Source organism: Micromys minutus, assembly GCF_963924665.1.
Source record: "Micromys minutus genome assembly, chromosome: 27".
Taxonomy (NCBI): Eukaryota; Metazoa; Chordata; class Mammalia; order Rodentia; family Muridae; genus Micromys; species Micromys minutus.
Window position 1 is genome coordinate 19,795,723 of NC_137962.1, and position 13,676 is coordinate 19,809,398.

At 50.5% G+C, this 13,676-nt stretch overlaps 1 protein-coding gene across 1 annotated transcript; it reads left to right on the plus strand.

Annotated features, from left to right (window-relative positions):
- Positions 1-9,066: 9,066 nt before the first annotated feature.
- Positions 9,067-13,676, plus strand: LOC308438257 (keratin, type II cuticular Hb1; the record flags this gene model as incomplete). The annotated part of the gene is made up of 9 exons (XM_080939600.1): positions 9,067-9,435; positions 10,069-10,277; positions 10,963-11,023; positions 11,656-11,751; positions 11,917-12,081; positions 12,311-12,436; positions 12,712-12,932; positions 13,167-13,198; positions 13,510-13,676. 9 exons carry the CDS (start codon positions 9,067-9,069, stop codon positions 13,674-13,676), a joined length of 1,446 nt encoding a protein of 481 aa, XP_080795726.1.

Here is a 13,676-nt window from a genome sequence, read left to right on the forward strand (position 1 = left end):
ATGAAGGGGACAGAGCTGTCCTCCAATCAGGGACTTGAAAATGTCGGCGCTGCTGTCCGAGGTCCTGACCCTACGTTATGCAAGGGATGCAAATGGTGTGGAACTGGTGCTAAGTGAGTGCCTCACCTGGGCAGTTCTTCTCTGTCCATATCCGAATAGCCCCTAAATTATTCACCTTCTCTATCTCTCAGTCCTGTTGACCCTTCCCTTCCCTCTTCAGGCTGCCCTTCCTACACACAATTTTCAGGAACTCATAAGCTACATGTCTCTGTGTTCCTTCACACACACACACACACACACACACACACACACACACACACACACACACACACACACAAACCCCTATGGACACAAATAATCCTTAGCCCCATCTCGGCTGTCTAGGATCTAAGGAGTATTTTCCTTCTGTCTTCTCCAAGGCCTATGTGTCCTCTGGTTCACTGGCCCCGAGAAATCCCAGCAGTGTTGAGGAAGTAAGGTCTTTATTTTGCCTCAGGCTGTCATATCATCCATGGGGTGACCTTCCTGTTGGTATCTACCCTGTATTTGGCTCTGTATGTAAGATCCAGTGGGGTGACAGAAAGAGAACATGAAGCCCCCAACTGTCAGGCGAGCCCCTGATACTGCCCACGTGATGAACACCCCTTCTTCTCACACTATGAACCCCCTTCCCTTCCCCAGTGACCCTTTTGCTTTGTAACATCAGCTTGCCAGTGGCTCTAATAGGCATTAAGACATAACTGTAGCAGCTACTGTTACCCATTCAGCATAGGCCTTGAACTCACAAGAGCTGGGTAGGGCCAGAGGCATCGCCCTGACTACCTCTGTATGGCCCTGAAGCTGGTGCTTCCCTCGGCTGGAAACTGGCTGAGACTTTGCCTCCCCTGGCTGACTTGGAAGTCTTAAGGGGTGTGTATTGGACCTGTAAACTCCAGAGCATGTGTGTTAGGCTGCACCCCAAGTCCCACCAGCCACTCTGGGCGAGTGTTTTCCCAGAGTTCATGTTGTTGCCCTCTAGTCAGAACAACCGCCATTTTCAGTCACAGAACAGTCTAGAACCAAGCCAGCCAGAGTAGATCAGAAGGCATCGTTGTTTTGCTTACGTCACAACTGTGCCCTGACCCTCTGGGTCAGCCATGATGTTTATTCTGTCATTAAGTGCAATTATTCTTTCGGGAGCTGCAGTTTTTTGAAAAGTAGAAATACATGTTATACCAGTTGAGGACACAGATCCGGATTCCAAAGTACCTAGTTTTAAATCCAGGCTCCACCACGCTACCGGATAACTCCAGGCAGCTTAGCGTCTCTGAGCCTCTATTATGACTTGTAAGATGAGGATAATACCCATCTTGTAAAGCTGTTGTGAGGATTAAAGAATTAATCTTCACTAAGCACTTGGGCCTGAGCCCAGTCCACTCCAAGGGCACAAACAGATGTGGGTTTGTTGTGCTGTTGCTGCTGTAGATGTGTTGACAGCTTTGGTGGGGTGCACTCACTCACCTCCCCAAACCACTTATGTTTAATGACCAGTAATGGGCATCTCTTGAAAGAGTAGAAGGTAATAAAATAACACAGAGATAACACTTAACAGAGCAGCTGACCCTTAGAAAGTACTCGATTACTATTGGGAGCACTATTGTTCTACCAAATGAACTTGACCCAGAAGAAAGGACCATGGCCTTACTCTGGGAAAAAGCCTAATGTCCATCTCCTCCCCAGTCTAGTCCAACTGCCTCAGGAAAGACGTCCTCACAAACCTTCATCTTGACCAATCCCTAGTCAGTGATCCCAACAGAAAGAAAAGCTCAGATGATCCAAGCATCATTCACTGGACTGAAAAATCCAGAAGGATAGGAGGTTTATTGGGAGACTGTGCCTCCTGGAAATGTCAGAAGCTACATAAAGACTCACCAACACGGATGACCAAACATGAGCTGAAAGATGACATGTAGACATGTTAAGGGATACGGAGGAAATCCCACAAGGCCTCAAATCTTGACAAAGAATTACAGGCAGCTTAGAAAACCGGAGAGTGAGATAAAGAACCACCAGTAGATGGTTCAATGTCAAATGGTCAGCTCTGACAACATACACACAAGTAACATCCTATGATATGAACAGGTCTGATTTATGTATTTAAGAATGTATATGTGTGTGTGTATATACATATGTATATGTAACAATGATTAAAGAAAAGGAGGCCATGAATTTGAAAGTGAGCAAGGGGGTGCATGGGAGGGTTTGGAGGGAAGAAAGAAAGGGGAAGTGATGTAATTCATTTCCTTAATGAAAATAAAGTATTTTGAAAAAGGAAGTCCTTGGTCATAAATTTAAGGACATCCAGCCTGTGTGTCTTGTTGTGTGGTTGCTTTTTTGTTTTGTTTTTGTTTTGTTTTTCTTCTAATCCCCAAACCTCCTAGTTGGGTGGTATCCAGACATATATGGGACTCTTGGGGGATGCTCTTGGTGATCTGTCCTAACACAACAGAAATGCAAAGGAAGCAAGAGTAGGCCTGCTCTCCGGCTGGATGGAAGCTGGGATTGAGGAAGAACCTCCCAGGGGAAGAGCCAACAGCCATACTGCTGACAGAAGGAACATTAACTCTTTGTTTCAAGGCACTTTATATCAAAGGAAACCCTTCTGGAACTGCCACCTTGCATGTGGAGACAGTGGGCCCAAGAGGTATATAGCCTAGAGAGTGTCTCCTCCTCCAGCCCATGTGGACAAGTGGGTCTTGTGGTGACAGCAGATAAAGCCATTTTCATCTCCTGAAGTCTTTACTCAAAGTTCACTTCAGTCCATTCTGCTTCTGGGGAAAATATTGGGAGTGAGACAGATCCCCAAGGTGAAAGGTAGTCAAGATCAGATATACCTTGCAAATGGGACATCTGGGGACTCTGGAATTGATATGTCCTGTCAGGTAAACCCCCAAATATGTGCTGCCTTGGAAAGGGAAGACTACATAAAAGAAAAATTTCAGGACTGTGGGGCTCTCCCATGTCAAGGGAAACAGACAAGGAGGTGAGGAAAGTCGGAGGATACAGAGGTCGAGTTGCAGACACAGTAGGTGCAGGGGACTGCCTGACTTCACTGCCCTTCCAGGAAGAACAGGGAGGCTCCTGAGAAGGGTGAGGATGGGCTTTCACAAGGCAAAAACAGGAGGTGACTCAGAGAGGACTTAGTAGGGAGACAGAAACAAGGATAGCAGCCCAGGAAGGTTAAGGGTCCTTGAAAGATGGATCATAAAATCCTATGGTCAGAAACAGACAGACAGACACAGAGACACAGATAGAAGAGAGAGATTGTCATGCAACAGAGGACAAGGCTCTGGAAGCAGCCCTCCATCCTCACCCCACTGGCTGGATCTCTTTAGTCAAGGACACATTTCTCTTACTTCACTCCTTCAGGCCTCAGTGAGCAGCATCACTCTTCCAACCCCACCCCTAGGATGACCACTTCCTGGTCTGCTTCGTGTGACCCCACCCCATCCGACCACAAAGCTTTGTACAACTGGCCACCAAGCTTTGATGACCCATTACTCAGTACTTAGTGTGTAGCTGGTACTCACTGCATTCATTCAACAGACATTTATTAAGCACCTACTATGTGCCAAGCCTTTGGAATGTGCCCACAAACAAAATTTTTGTATGTAGTGCTGTTTCAGGATGTGCCTCTCTGTTGGTGATCTCTGTGTGTTTGCCCAGCTTTGCTTTTAAAACTAGAGGCTCACCAAGAGCAAAGATGAGTTCTCCTCTATCCTCCAGACCAGAACCCTGAGAGCACTGTGCAAAGAAAACCTTAAAGAGGGTGTTGAGGAAAAAGCAAGTGAACATGTGTGTTAGGTGCCTCATGCAAACACATCTGCAGTGTGCTGGTGATGGTGGGCAGATGTGAATGCAGAGTCAAGCTCACTCCTTCCAACAGCATCCCGTGTACCAGCCCCTGGGGTTCTGTCTCTGACTCTCACACTGAGCGGTCATCTTCCCTCCCTGGTCTCCTGCCTCAGAGCACTAGCCTCAGAGGGACTGTAAGGATTGCATGGGTCAAGGCTAATGGTGAAAGCGCTCACACAACAAGAACTTATTGCTCTTGCAGACAATTCAGCATCACAACCATCCACAACTCTCGTTCCAAGAACTCTGACACCCTCTTCTGACATCCATGGGCATCAAACATGAACAGGATGCACAGACTTATGTGCAGGTAAAACACTCACACACATAACATAAAACTTTTAATGAATGAATTATACAAAGGCCAGCAAGATTTTCCACAGGGTAAGAGTGCGGGCCATAAAGGCAGATAACCTGAGTTCAATCCCCAGGATTCAGATGGTGGAGAGAAATAATTCCCACAAGGTGTTTGCTCTGACCTCCACGTGCACACATGTATACACACACATGCACACATATACATGCACACACATGCATGCATACACATGCACACACATGCGGACACACACATGCAATCATGTACACACATGCACACACACAGGAGCACAAACATGCACACACAAACATGCACACACACATGCATACACACATGCATGCATACACACACATGCACACACATACACACATGCATGTATACATATGCACACACATGCACATGCATGAACACTTAAACATGCAAACACATGCACACACATGTATACACATGCATGCACACACACAGGCATGTACACACATGCAAGCATATATGTGCACAAACATGCACACACACATACATACACACATGCACACATACACATGCACACACATACACACATGCATGTATACACATGCACACACATGCACATGCATGAACACTTACACATGCAAACACATGCACACACATGTATACACATGCATGCACACACACAGGCATGTACACACACATGCAAGCATACATGTGCACACACACACATGAATACACATGCATGCATACACACACAGCTCATGTCTATTGATCTGTTGGAATGGCACCTTATGTAAAATGAGGCTGGCATCAGGAGAGACTGTTTGTAAAGCTGGGGGAGTACAGGATGTACCCCATAACAGCTGCACACAACTACAGCTGCAACAGAAGATAGGGAAAGACGTCCCCAAGCCCCGCCCTTCCACACACATGGACGAGACCATCAGCCTAGCTGCACAGGGAGGTGACTGATGGAATACAGTGAGCACACTCGGAATGAAAACACCAGAAAGCATCACGGAACGGAAGCCACGCATGACAGGAGACCTATGGTGTGAGCCCATAGATGTAGAATTCAAAACCTGGAAAGTGAACAAATTTGCCACTGGTTTTAGAACCAGGGGTTCTGAAACTGTAAAAAGAAACAAGGAATAAATAATTATAAAATCCAAGTGAAGTGTCACCTAGGTCAGAAAAATGTGCGATCTCTGAAGAGTCATAGTGCACAAGAGCTCTTTTATTTATTTATTTACTTATTTGTTTGTTTATTGATTTATTATTGTTAATCATTTTTTACAGTCCAGTTGTTATTCCCAGCCTGGTCCACCCTCCCACAGTTCTTATTCCCCCCCCCCCCCGTCTCTAAGAGGATGTCCCCACCCCACCCCCACCCAACCAGGCCTCCCCACTCCCTGGAGCCTCAAGTCTCTTGAGGGCTAGGTGCATCCTCTCTCACTGAGGCCAGACCATATAAATCTCTGCTCTCTATGTGTCTGGGGCCTCAGACCAGCTAGTATATGCTGCCTGGTTGGTGGCTCAGTGTCTGGGAGATTTCAGGGGCCCAGGTTAGCTGAGACTGCTGGTCTTCCTCTGGGTCACCCTCCTCAGCTTTTTCCAGCCTTTCCCTAATTCAACCACGGGGGTTCCTGGCTTCTGTTCATTGGTTGGGTGTAAGTATCTGCGTCTGACTTCATCAGCTGCTTGTTGGGCCTCTCGGAGGACAGCCATGCTAGGCCCCTGTCTGTAAGCACACCATAGCCTCAGTGATATGTCAGGCCTCGGAGCCTCCTCTTGAGCTGGATCCCAATTTGGGCCTGTCACTGGACCTCCTTCCTCTCAGGCTCTTCTCCATTTTATCCCTGCAGTTTTTTCACACAGGAACAGTTCTGGGTCAGAGTTTTTCACTGTGGGATGGCAACCCCATCCCTCCACTTGATGCCCTTTCTTTCTACTGGAGGCTCTACAAGTTCCCTCTCCCCTCTCTTTGAGTCCTGAGAGACTCTCACCTCCCAGGTCTACAGCACATTCTAGAGGATTCCCACCACCTCCTACCTTCTAAGGTTGCCTGTTTCCATTCTTTCTGCTGACTCTCAGGGCTTCACTCCTGTTTCCCCCAATACCTGATTGTGTTCCCCTTTTCTCTTCCCCGTACCCTGTCCTATCCAGATACCTTTCCCCCTCTGCCCCCAGTGGTTGCTTTCTTCTCCCTCACAAGTGGAATTGAGGCGTCTCACTTGGGCCCTTCAGCTTGAGTTCTATGGGTTGTACCCTGTGTATTCTGTACTTTTTTGGCTAATACCCACTTAGTGAGTACAGGCCAGTGCATAGGGAGCTCTTAAGAACTCCTGTTCATGTGTTTTATTCCTATAACGCTATAGTGTTGCAGCATTCCAGCTATAAATTCCCCTACCTGTTGGTATATTTCTCAATAAAAATTATTTTAACTCCCAGAGCTGCAATATATTAACTCTACACTGTCAGAGCCCAGTGTTAGAACGGCATGGTTCAGTCGACCCTTTATGCCCACTTCCCCTGCTCTCTCTAACTCCTTTCTTGACTCTGCACTTCAGTTTTCTGTGTTTCTCTGGAAATAAACAGGCTAAATGTCCTACTAAGTGTTCAAAACATAGCAGTGATTAATAAGCCCCCCTCAAAGTCCAAGGAAATGGTGTCATGCATGAGTATCTTTGTATCTCGTTCTAAATTGATTCTTGGGACTTGAAGCTTACTTAGCGAGAGGTAGGCATTAGTGGGCTCGTGCTTATGTGTGCTGTTTTGATGGGAGTACCTCTGGCAGGAAAGGCCATCTGTGAGGTACCGCTTGACTCAGCATGTGCTCCAGGGACAACTGGCCAATTGGTAGCTGGGGACACTGTTGTGGGCAATGCCCTCAATGGTTTCAGAGAGCTTCCAACAGGTTAATCCAGCTCTTTGAAAACACGAAGTGGCAGCAGGCACCACACCCATCTGGTTGACCAGATGACCGAGCAGCCTGTGACCCCACACATCTGTCCTGTCAGTCTCTGAATGCAGATGCCAGAGCTCCACCCTGAGGTTTCCTCCTTCCTATCCTTTCACTCTGCCCACCCCTTGCTCCTTCATAAGATCTTTCTGCTTGCCTGGGCCCCCAGGGACTTCTATGTCACTGAGCTGTCTGCTGGGCTCTCCCAAGTGGTTTTTTCATAGGATGCTATATTGGAGTAGAAATGGCTGGTGAACTACTAGGGCACATTGATGAACCAACGAGGATCCAGGTCGCTAAAACCGGTGCCTTCTGTGGCCTCACCAGTGCTCAGGTCCATAAGGCACCTCTCAGCTACATGCCATCCCCCAAACATCCCTGAGAGCACACACTCCGCTGGCCCCTCCCATACAACCTGTTCCAGTCACTGACTCCACCATCTTCCTTCCTTCCACTGTCTAAGTTCACAGATATTCACTCCAGCCAGCATTTTCTACCCTCTAAGCCCCCATTTCTTCCTCTGTAAAAACAAGAGGAGTCGTATATCCCTCAAATGGCTGGCTATGAACTGGAGATTGTTTCCTGCTTGTTTTACTGAGCACAAGGTAGGTAACCCATAATGAGCACACAGTAGGTAACCCATGCAAAGGAAAGCACTCTTGTCAAAGTAAGGAATATGCTCCCTAAGAATTCTCGCTCCTTGAAAAGGGGAAATGTTCTCAAACAATCTAACTGCAGAGCCACACTCTGGAATGTCACACCTCCTGATCTGATGCAGGAAGAAGTGCCCAAAATATAGTGTGAATTATTCTGCCCCAAACGTTGACTGGAAATGAGACAAGCCTCTAGCCCTACACTAGCTGAAAGAAGTTTGTCAAGCAGTGGCTGTTCCTCATCTGTGCTCACAATAAACAGGAACTGCTCACAAGTAGGTAGTGAGGTCTTAAACATCTACACCAAAAACCAGGGAGCCAGAGAGTCAACCAACTGACACTTTAGCCACCGCACATACCTTTGAGGTCCCCTAGGGAACAATCAGTCTGAAGCTCTGACGTCCCACACAGAGGGCATCGGGACAAGAGGGACGAGGAAAATCGTGAAAACCTACTGTAATGTGATCCTGGGACATCTGAGGAAATAGAGAATGAGACGGATTGTAAGTGCTGTTCTGCATTTGCTGCTGGTTTCCTGGCATATTAAAAGGGCGCTGCATGTATTTTTAAGAAATGTGTGTTGGAGGAGGTGCGGTGTTGCTCTGGGGCAAAGGCTACTCGAGACCCCGGGTTTCACTGGGGGGTATGGTGTTGAAGTACCTAAAGATCACATGCCACACAGTCTGTAAACTCCAGTCAGAGTTTAGAGGACAAAAGAGACAAATACTTAGCCATGCGTGGTGCTGCCATGTTGGGAAAATCAATGCTCCGCAGACACAGCAGGGAGAGACAGGACCCTGCTCTGCTTTAAAAGAGCTAAGGTCCTGGACCAGAGCCTATGAGGGCTGCGGTTGATCCCCCAGCCTTGCTGGGGTATCCTCCTCCCCACACACTGAAGGCACAACTGCACTGGCACCCCATCCGCATCTCCTCTATGCATGGGTCCTTCCTGCCCTCTCCAAAGCCACAGAGTGCGCATGCCCCACCTCAGGCACTTTGAAGATGCAGCCTGCTGAGTGCCCCGGGCACCTGCTGGCATGTTTTACAAAGAGGAGGGTGCGGGCCACTCTGCCATTAAAGCACATTCTAGAGAGGCTTGGACAAGGCTAACCGCCCAAGCCCATAAAGTCCAATTGCCTCAACCACCTTCTTAGCCAACCCCCCCTGAGAACCTGCCATAAATAGGACCCCAGTGACCGGACTAGCACATTGGAGCTTCCAGCAGGACTCCGGAGCTCCCTTCCACAACTCTGCAGCCCATCTCCAGAAGCACGATGACCTGTGGATCAGGATTCTGTGGCCGTGCCTTCAGCTGCGCCTCAGCCTGTGGGCCCCGGCCCGGCCGCTGCTGCATCTCTGCAGCCCCCTACAGGGGCATCTCCTGCTACCGCGGACTCTCAGGGGGCTTCAGCAGCCACAGCGTCTGCGGGGCCTACCGCTCCGGCTCCTGTGGGCGCAGCTTCGGATACCGATCTGGAGGCATCTGTGGGCCCAGCCCCCCCTGCATCACCACAGTCTCTGTCAATGAGAGCCTGCTCACACCCCTCAACCTGGAGATCGACCCCAACGCCCAGTGTGTGAAGCATGAGGAGAAGGAACAGATCAAGTGTCTCAACAGCAGGTTCGCAGCCTTCATCGACAAGGTGGGTGTCCTGGACCAGCCTCTTCCTGGAGCACAGTATGTCACAGCCAAGGCTGGGCTCTGAGGGGAACAGGAGGCAGAAAGCTCCCTCATATTGAGCCTCTAGTCTCAAGAGAGGATTCACAGGGCTCCCCTGTCAGTCCTGAGAAGCAGAGCTTATGGCCAGGGGGACTGGCCAGGCTGTCCTGGGCACAAACTGGCTGCAGGGAGTCCCAGGGGCTGCAGAATGGAGCTGTGAGCAGCTCAAGAAGGGAAGCTCCCTGTGCTCACAGGGAGGCTTCAAACTATGGGAGGAAGGGCAGAGAGGCCTTCCTAGTGAGAGCCTCCAAGTGGCCTGTGACCCCACCTCCCTGGCCAGTTTCTGGGATGTGAATGTGGGTGCTCTGCTTGTGGGAGCTCCTGCCTTCCTAGCTTCAGAGGAGAGCGCTGAGTCCAGCAGAGGACACTGAAATGTCCACACAGATTCCTGAGGGTAGGCACTGACCCTGTCCCTTGTGCCCCCTCCACGTGGGAAAGCCAGGCAGGGCTAAGATAAGGGAATGGAGACCCCGGTTCCTTCCCAGCTCCCCTCAGTTTCATCTCCACCATCATCCCAGACCTGCCCCCTGAACCCCTTCTTCCTCTCCCATGGCAGGTGCGCTTCCTGGAGCAGCAGAACAAGCTGCTGGAGACCAAGTGGCAATTCTACCAGAACCGCAAGTGCTGCGAGAGCAACGTGGAACCTCTGTTCGAGGGCTACATCGAGACCCTGAGGAGGGAGGCTGAGTGTGTGGAGGCCGACAGTGGGAGGCTGGCTGCCGAGCTCAACCACGCTCAGGAGGCCATGGAGGGATACAAGAAGAGGTGAGGGCTCTGGGTGTGAAGCTGGCTCAGGATTTTGCTTAACTAGAAGCTCAAGGCACAGGAAGTAAAGTTGTTTCCAGAAAAGTGTGTGGTCCGAAGGGGAAGACATTGACAGATCCTGCCTGCCATTTTTAGGATTTCTGGGTTGGCAGACACATGAAGGGGCCCTGTCTTTGGTTAAGCCCTGTATAGCTCAGCCGGAGACGAACTAGCACCTACGCCTATTCATTTCTGGGTTGAGACACTCGAGGGCATTCTACCTGCTCCACCTGACCTTTGTCCCATCAACTATGGCAACCAAGTAGAAACAGCCCAAGGCATCAGGAGGGCCAAAACCCATCCCCAGAAAGTCCTTAGGTGCTCAGTCCTGTGTCTCTAGGTCTTTCAGAAGCTGGAATAAATCTGGTAAGTGACAGAAAGCTAGGTCTGCATGGCCAAGAATACATGATGTCCACTTCCCACAAGACACTAAGGTGATTATCAAGCAGAATGCTCACAAGTTACCCATGAGCCCTATACCCTAAACTCAGATGGACAGAGACCCTTAGATAATTTCTGATCCAACCGGAAAGACCTTCATGGGGCTGGAAGGTCAGCTGTAAGGATTCTCCCTGCTCTTTCTGACATGGAATATGGGATTCAGGGATCATCTCTCTCTGCCTGACCTCTCCTCTCTTCACTTCAGGTATGAGGAGGAAGTTTCTCTGAGAGCCACAGCTGAGAATGAGTTTGTGGCTCTGAAGAAGGTGAGTAGCAGCTATGGAAGGCATAGCAACAGGGACCCCCTGAGGGGGGCACACTGCGCTTGCAGAGAAATAGTGCTAATTTCAAGGATGCCCTGTGAACCTCTCCGTGGAGGATGGGGAATTCCCTCAGAAGCAACCCAATGAATATCATGTCAGACCTGTGACAGGGGGCAAATTGTCTGGCATGTCTAGTGGCCCTGAGGCAGCATGTGGCTATGCTGACCTCAGCTGCCTTATCCCGCTTCTGAGGCTCTATGACAGGCATGTGAGAAAACCACTGGGCTTCATTGTGAACGATTGTGAACTCAACGTGCCAATCCGCGAGTCAAACCCCAGTGTTGGGACTCTATTCGATGCAACCCAGCCAGGGATCACTGATGGCGGCAGGACAAGTTCCTGCAGCAAAAATGGAGCCCATCTGGGAGACTTGCAGAAAGGGTACAGAATCAAAGCGTGGAGACAAGTGTTAGGACCAAGCTGGGAATCAGGGAGTGTCTTCAAGCATGAGAGTCTTCACAGAAAAGAGCTGCCAAATGCATGCTGGGAAGGGAAGCAGAGACAGTATGCACACACAACCACTGAGATCCTGCATGAGATGGATAAGAACAGGCTCACACCTCCCTCTCTCCCAGGACGTGGACTGTGCCTACCTGCGCAAGTCAGACCTGGAGGCCAACGCTGAGGCGCTGACTCAGGAGATCGACTTCCTGAGGCGACTGTACGAGGAGGTGAGGGCAGCAGCCAGGTGGAAGCCCGTCAAGCAGCCTTAGACAGTCCTTCCATGACTGTGAAGTCCTGTGTGGGCCAGGGGAGGTCTGACAGGTTGGCACAGGCATGTGGGGTTGGACTGAATTTTCAAGAAGCTTTTGACTGCTGTCTCCTTCCTGCTGCAGGAGACCCGCATCCTCCACGCCCACATCTCAGACACCTCCGTCATCGTCAAGATGGACAACAGCCGGGACCTAAACATGGACTGTGTGGTGGCTGAGATCAAGGCTCAGTATGATGACATCGCCAGCCGCAGCCGTGCAGAGGCTGAGTCCTGGTACCGCACCAAGGTGAGAGGTCAGGGTGTCTGTCCTGAGATGAGACAGTGGGAAGGACTCCGGGATCTATCAGAAAAGGCTTCTTGCACACCGGGAATCACAAGAAGATTGCACACAGCTCCAGGCTGAGGAGGCAGCCCAGCCTGCCCACTGTGTATCTTGCACTCCTGGTGGTAGTGTGCTCACTGGGTGGATGTTACATCCTGGGTTTCATGGGCGTCTCTGCTTCTCCCACCCCCAGTGTGAGGAGATGAAGGCCACAGTGATCAGGCATGGAGAGACTCTGCGCCGCACCAGGGAGGAGATCAACGAGCTGAACAGAATCATCCAGAGGCTGACGGCTGAGATTGAGAATGCCAAGTGCCAGGTATGTAAGGTTCGGCTGCTCTGAGACCAGAGAGGCTGGATGCCTACTCGGTGCCACACAGTCAGCGTGTGTCCTGCTTGGAGTTTACCGTTTAGTCTTCCACCTATTTGCACAGTTGGGTCTCTGATCACACTCACTCAGTTTGTCCCATGGGAGCACGGCAAGGGGCTGCTTCTAGAAAGTTCCTGACTGGTGGGAAGGACTGGATGCTATGCTCATAATGGACAGTGAGACCCAGAGACCCTTGTCTATCCTGCTCTCTTCTGTGTCCCCAGAACACCAAGCTGGAGGCTGCTGTGACCCAGTCTGAGCAGCAGGGAGAGGCCGCCCTCACTGACGCCCGCTGCAAGCTGGCTGAGCTGGAGGCTGCCCTGCAGAAGGCCAAGCAGGACATGGCCTGCCTGCTCAAGGAGTACCAGGAGGTGATGAACTCCAAGCTGGGGCTGGACATCGAGATCGCCACCTACAGGCGCCTGCTGGAGGGCGAGGAGCAGAGGTGGGTCCCTCCCCAGAGGAATCAAATCCCTTCTTGTCCTTGATTGGCCAGTAGCCAGAGTTTGGGGGTGAAGCTTTCATTGGTCCCCTTGAGGCTGTGTTTATAATGAGCCCTGTTCTGACCAACTGTTGAGGGAAAATTCTGACTTGTGGAGCAACATTGCAGTGTGGGGTGGGGGGGGTGGGTGTTTGCTACCATGTTGGAATTCATATGTTCTTTCTTGTCTTCCCCCAGACTGTGCGAAGGTGTAGGAGCTGTGAATGTCTGTAAGTATAGATCTGGTGTGGACAGATTTACTGCCTGTGGCAGCGGGCAGAGCATGAAAGGGGTTTAGATGAGAAATAAATGCAAAGCAGGAGCTGCCCCAGCATCGGGAGGAATTTGGGGTCAGACTAAAAGACTATCTAGACCTTTATATCTAGATGAAACCAGATGCTTCATGGGAAGGGATCTGGCTTAATCCCAGGGATTCGGGGTCAGGAACAGGGTCCTTAGGAAAACAGCAGGCTTTCCCGGTTACCGCCCCCACGACCTGCGACCCCCGCCACTGCTCTGATTCATTCTTCTGGATCCGCAGGTGTCAGCAGCTCCCGTGGAGGAGTCGTGTGTGGGGACCTGTGCGTGTCAGGGTCTAGGCCAGTGGCCGGCAGCGCCTGCAGCGCCCCCTGCAGTGGGAACTTGGCAGTGAACACAGGCCTGTGTGCGCCCTGTGGCTCAGCTGTGTCCTGTGGCCCTAAATGTTAA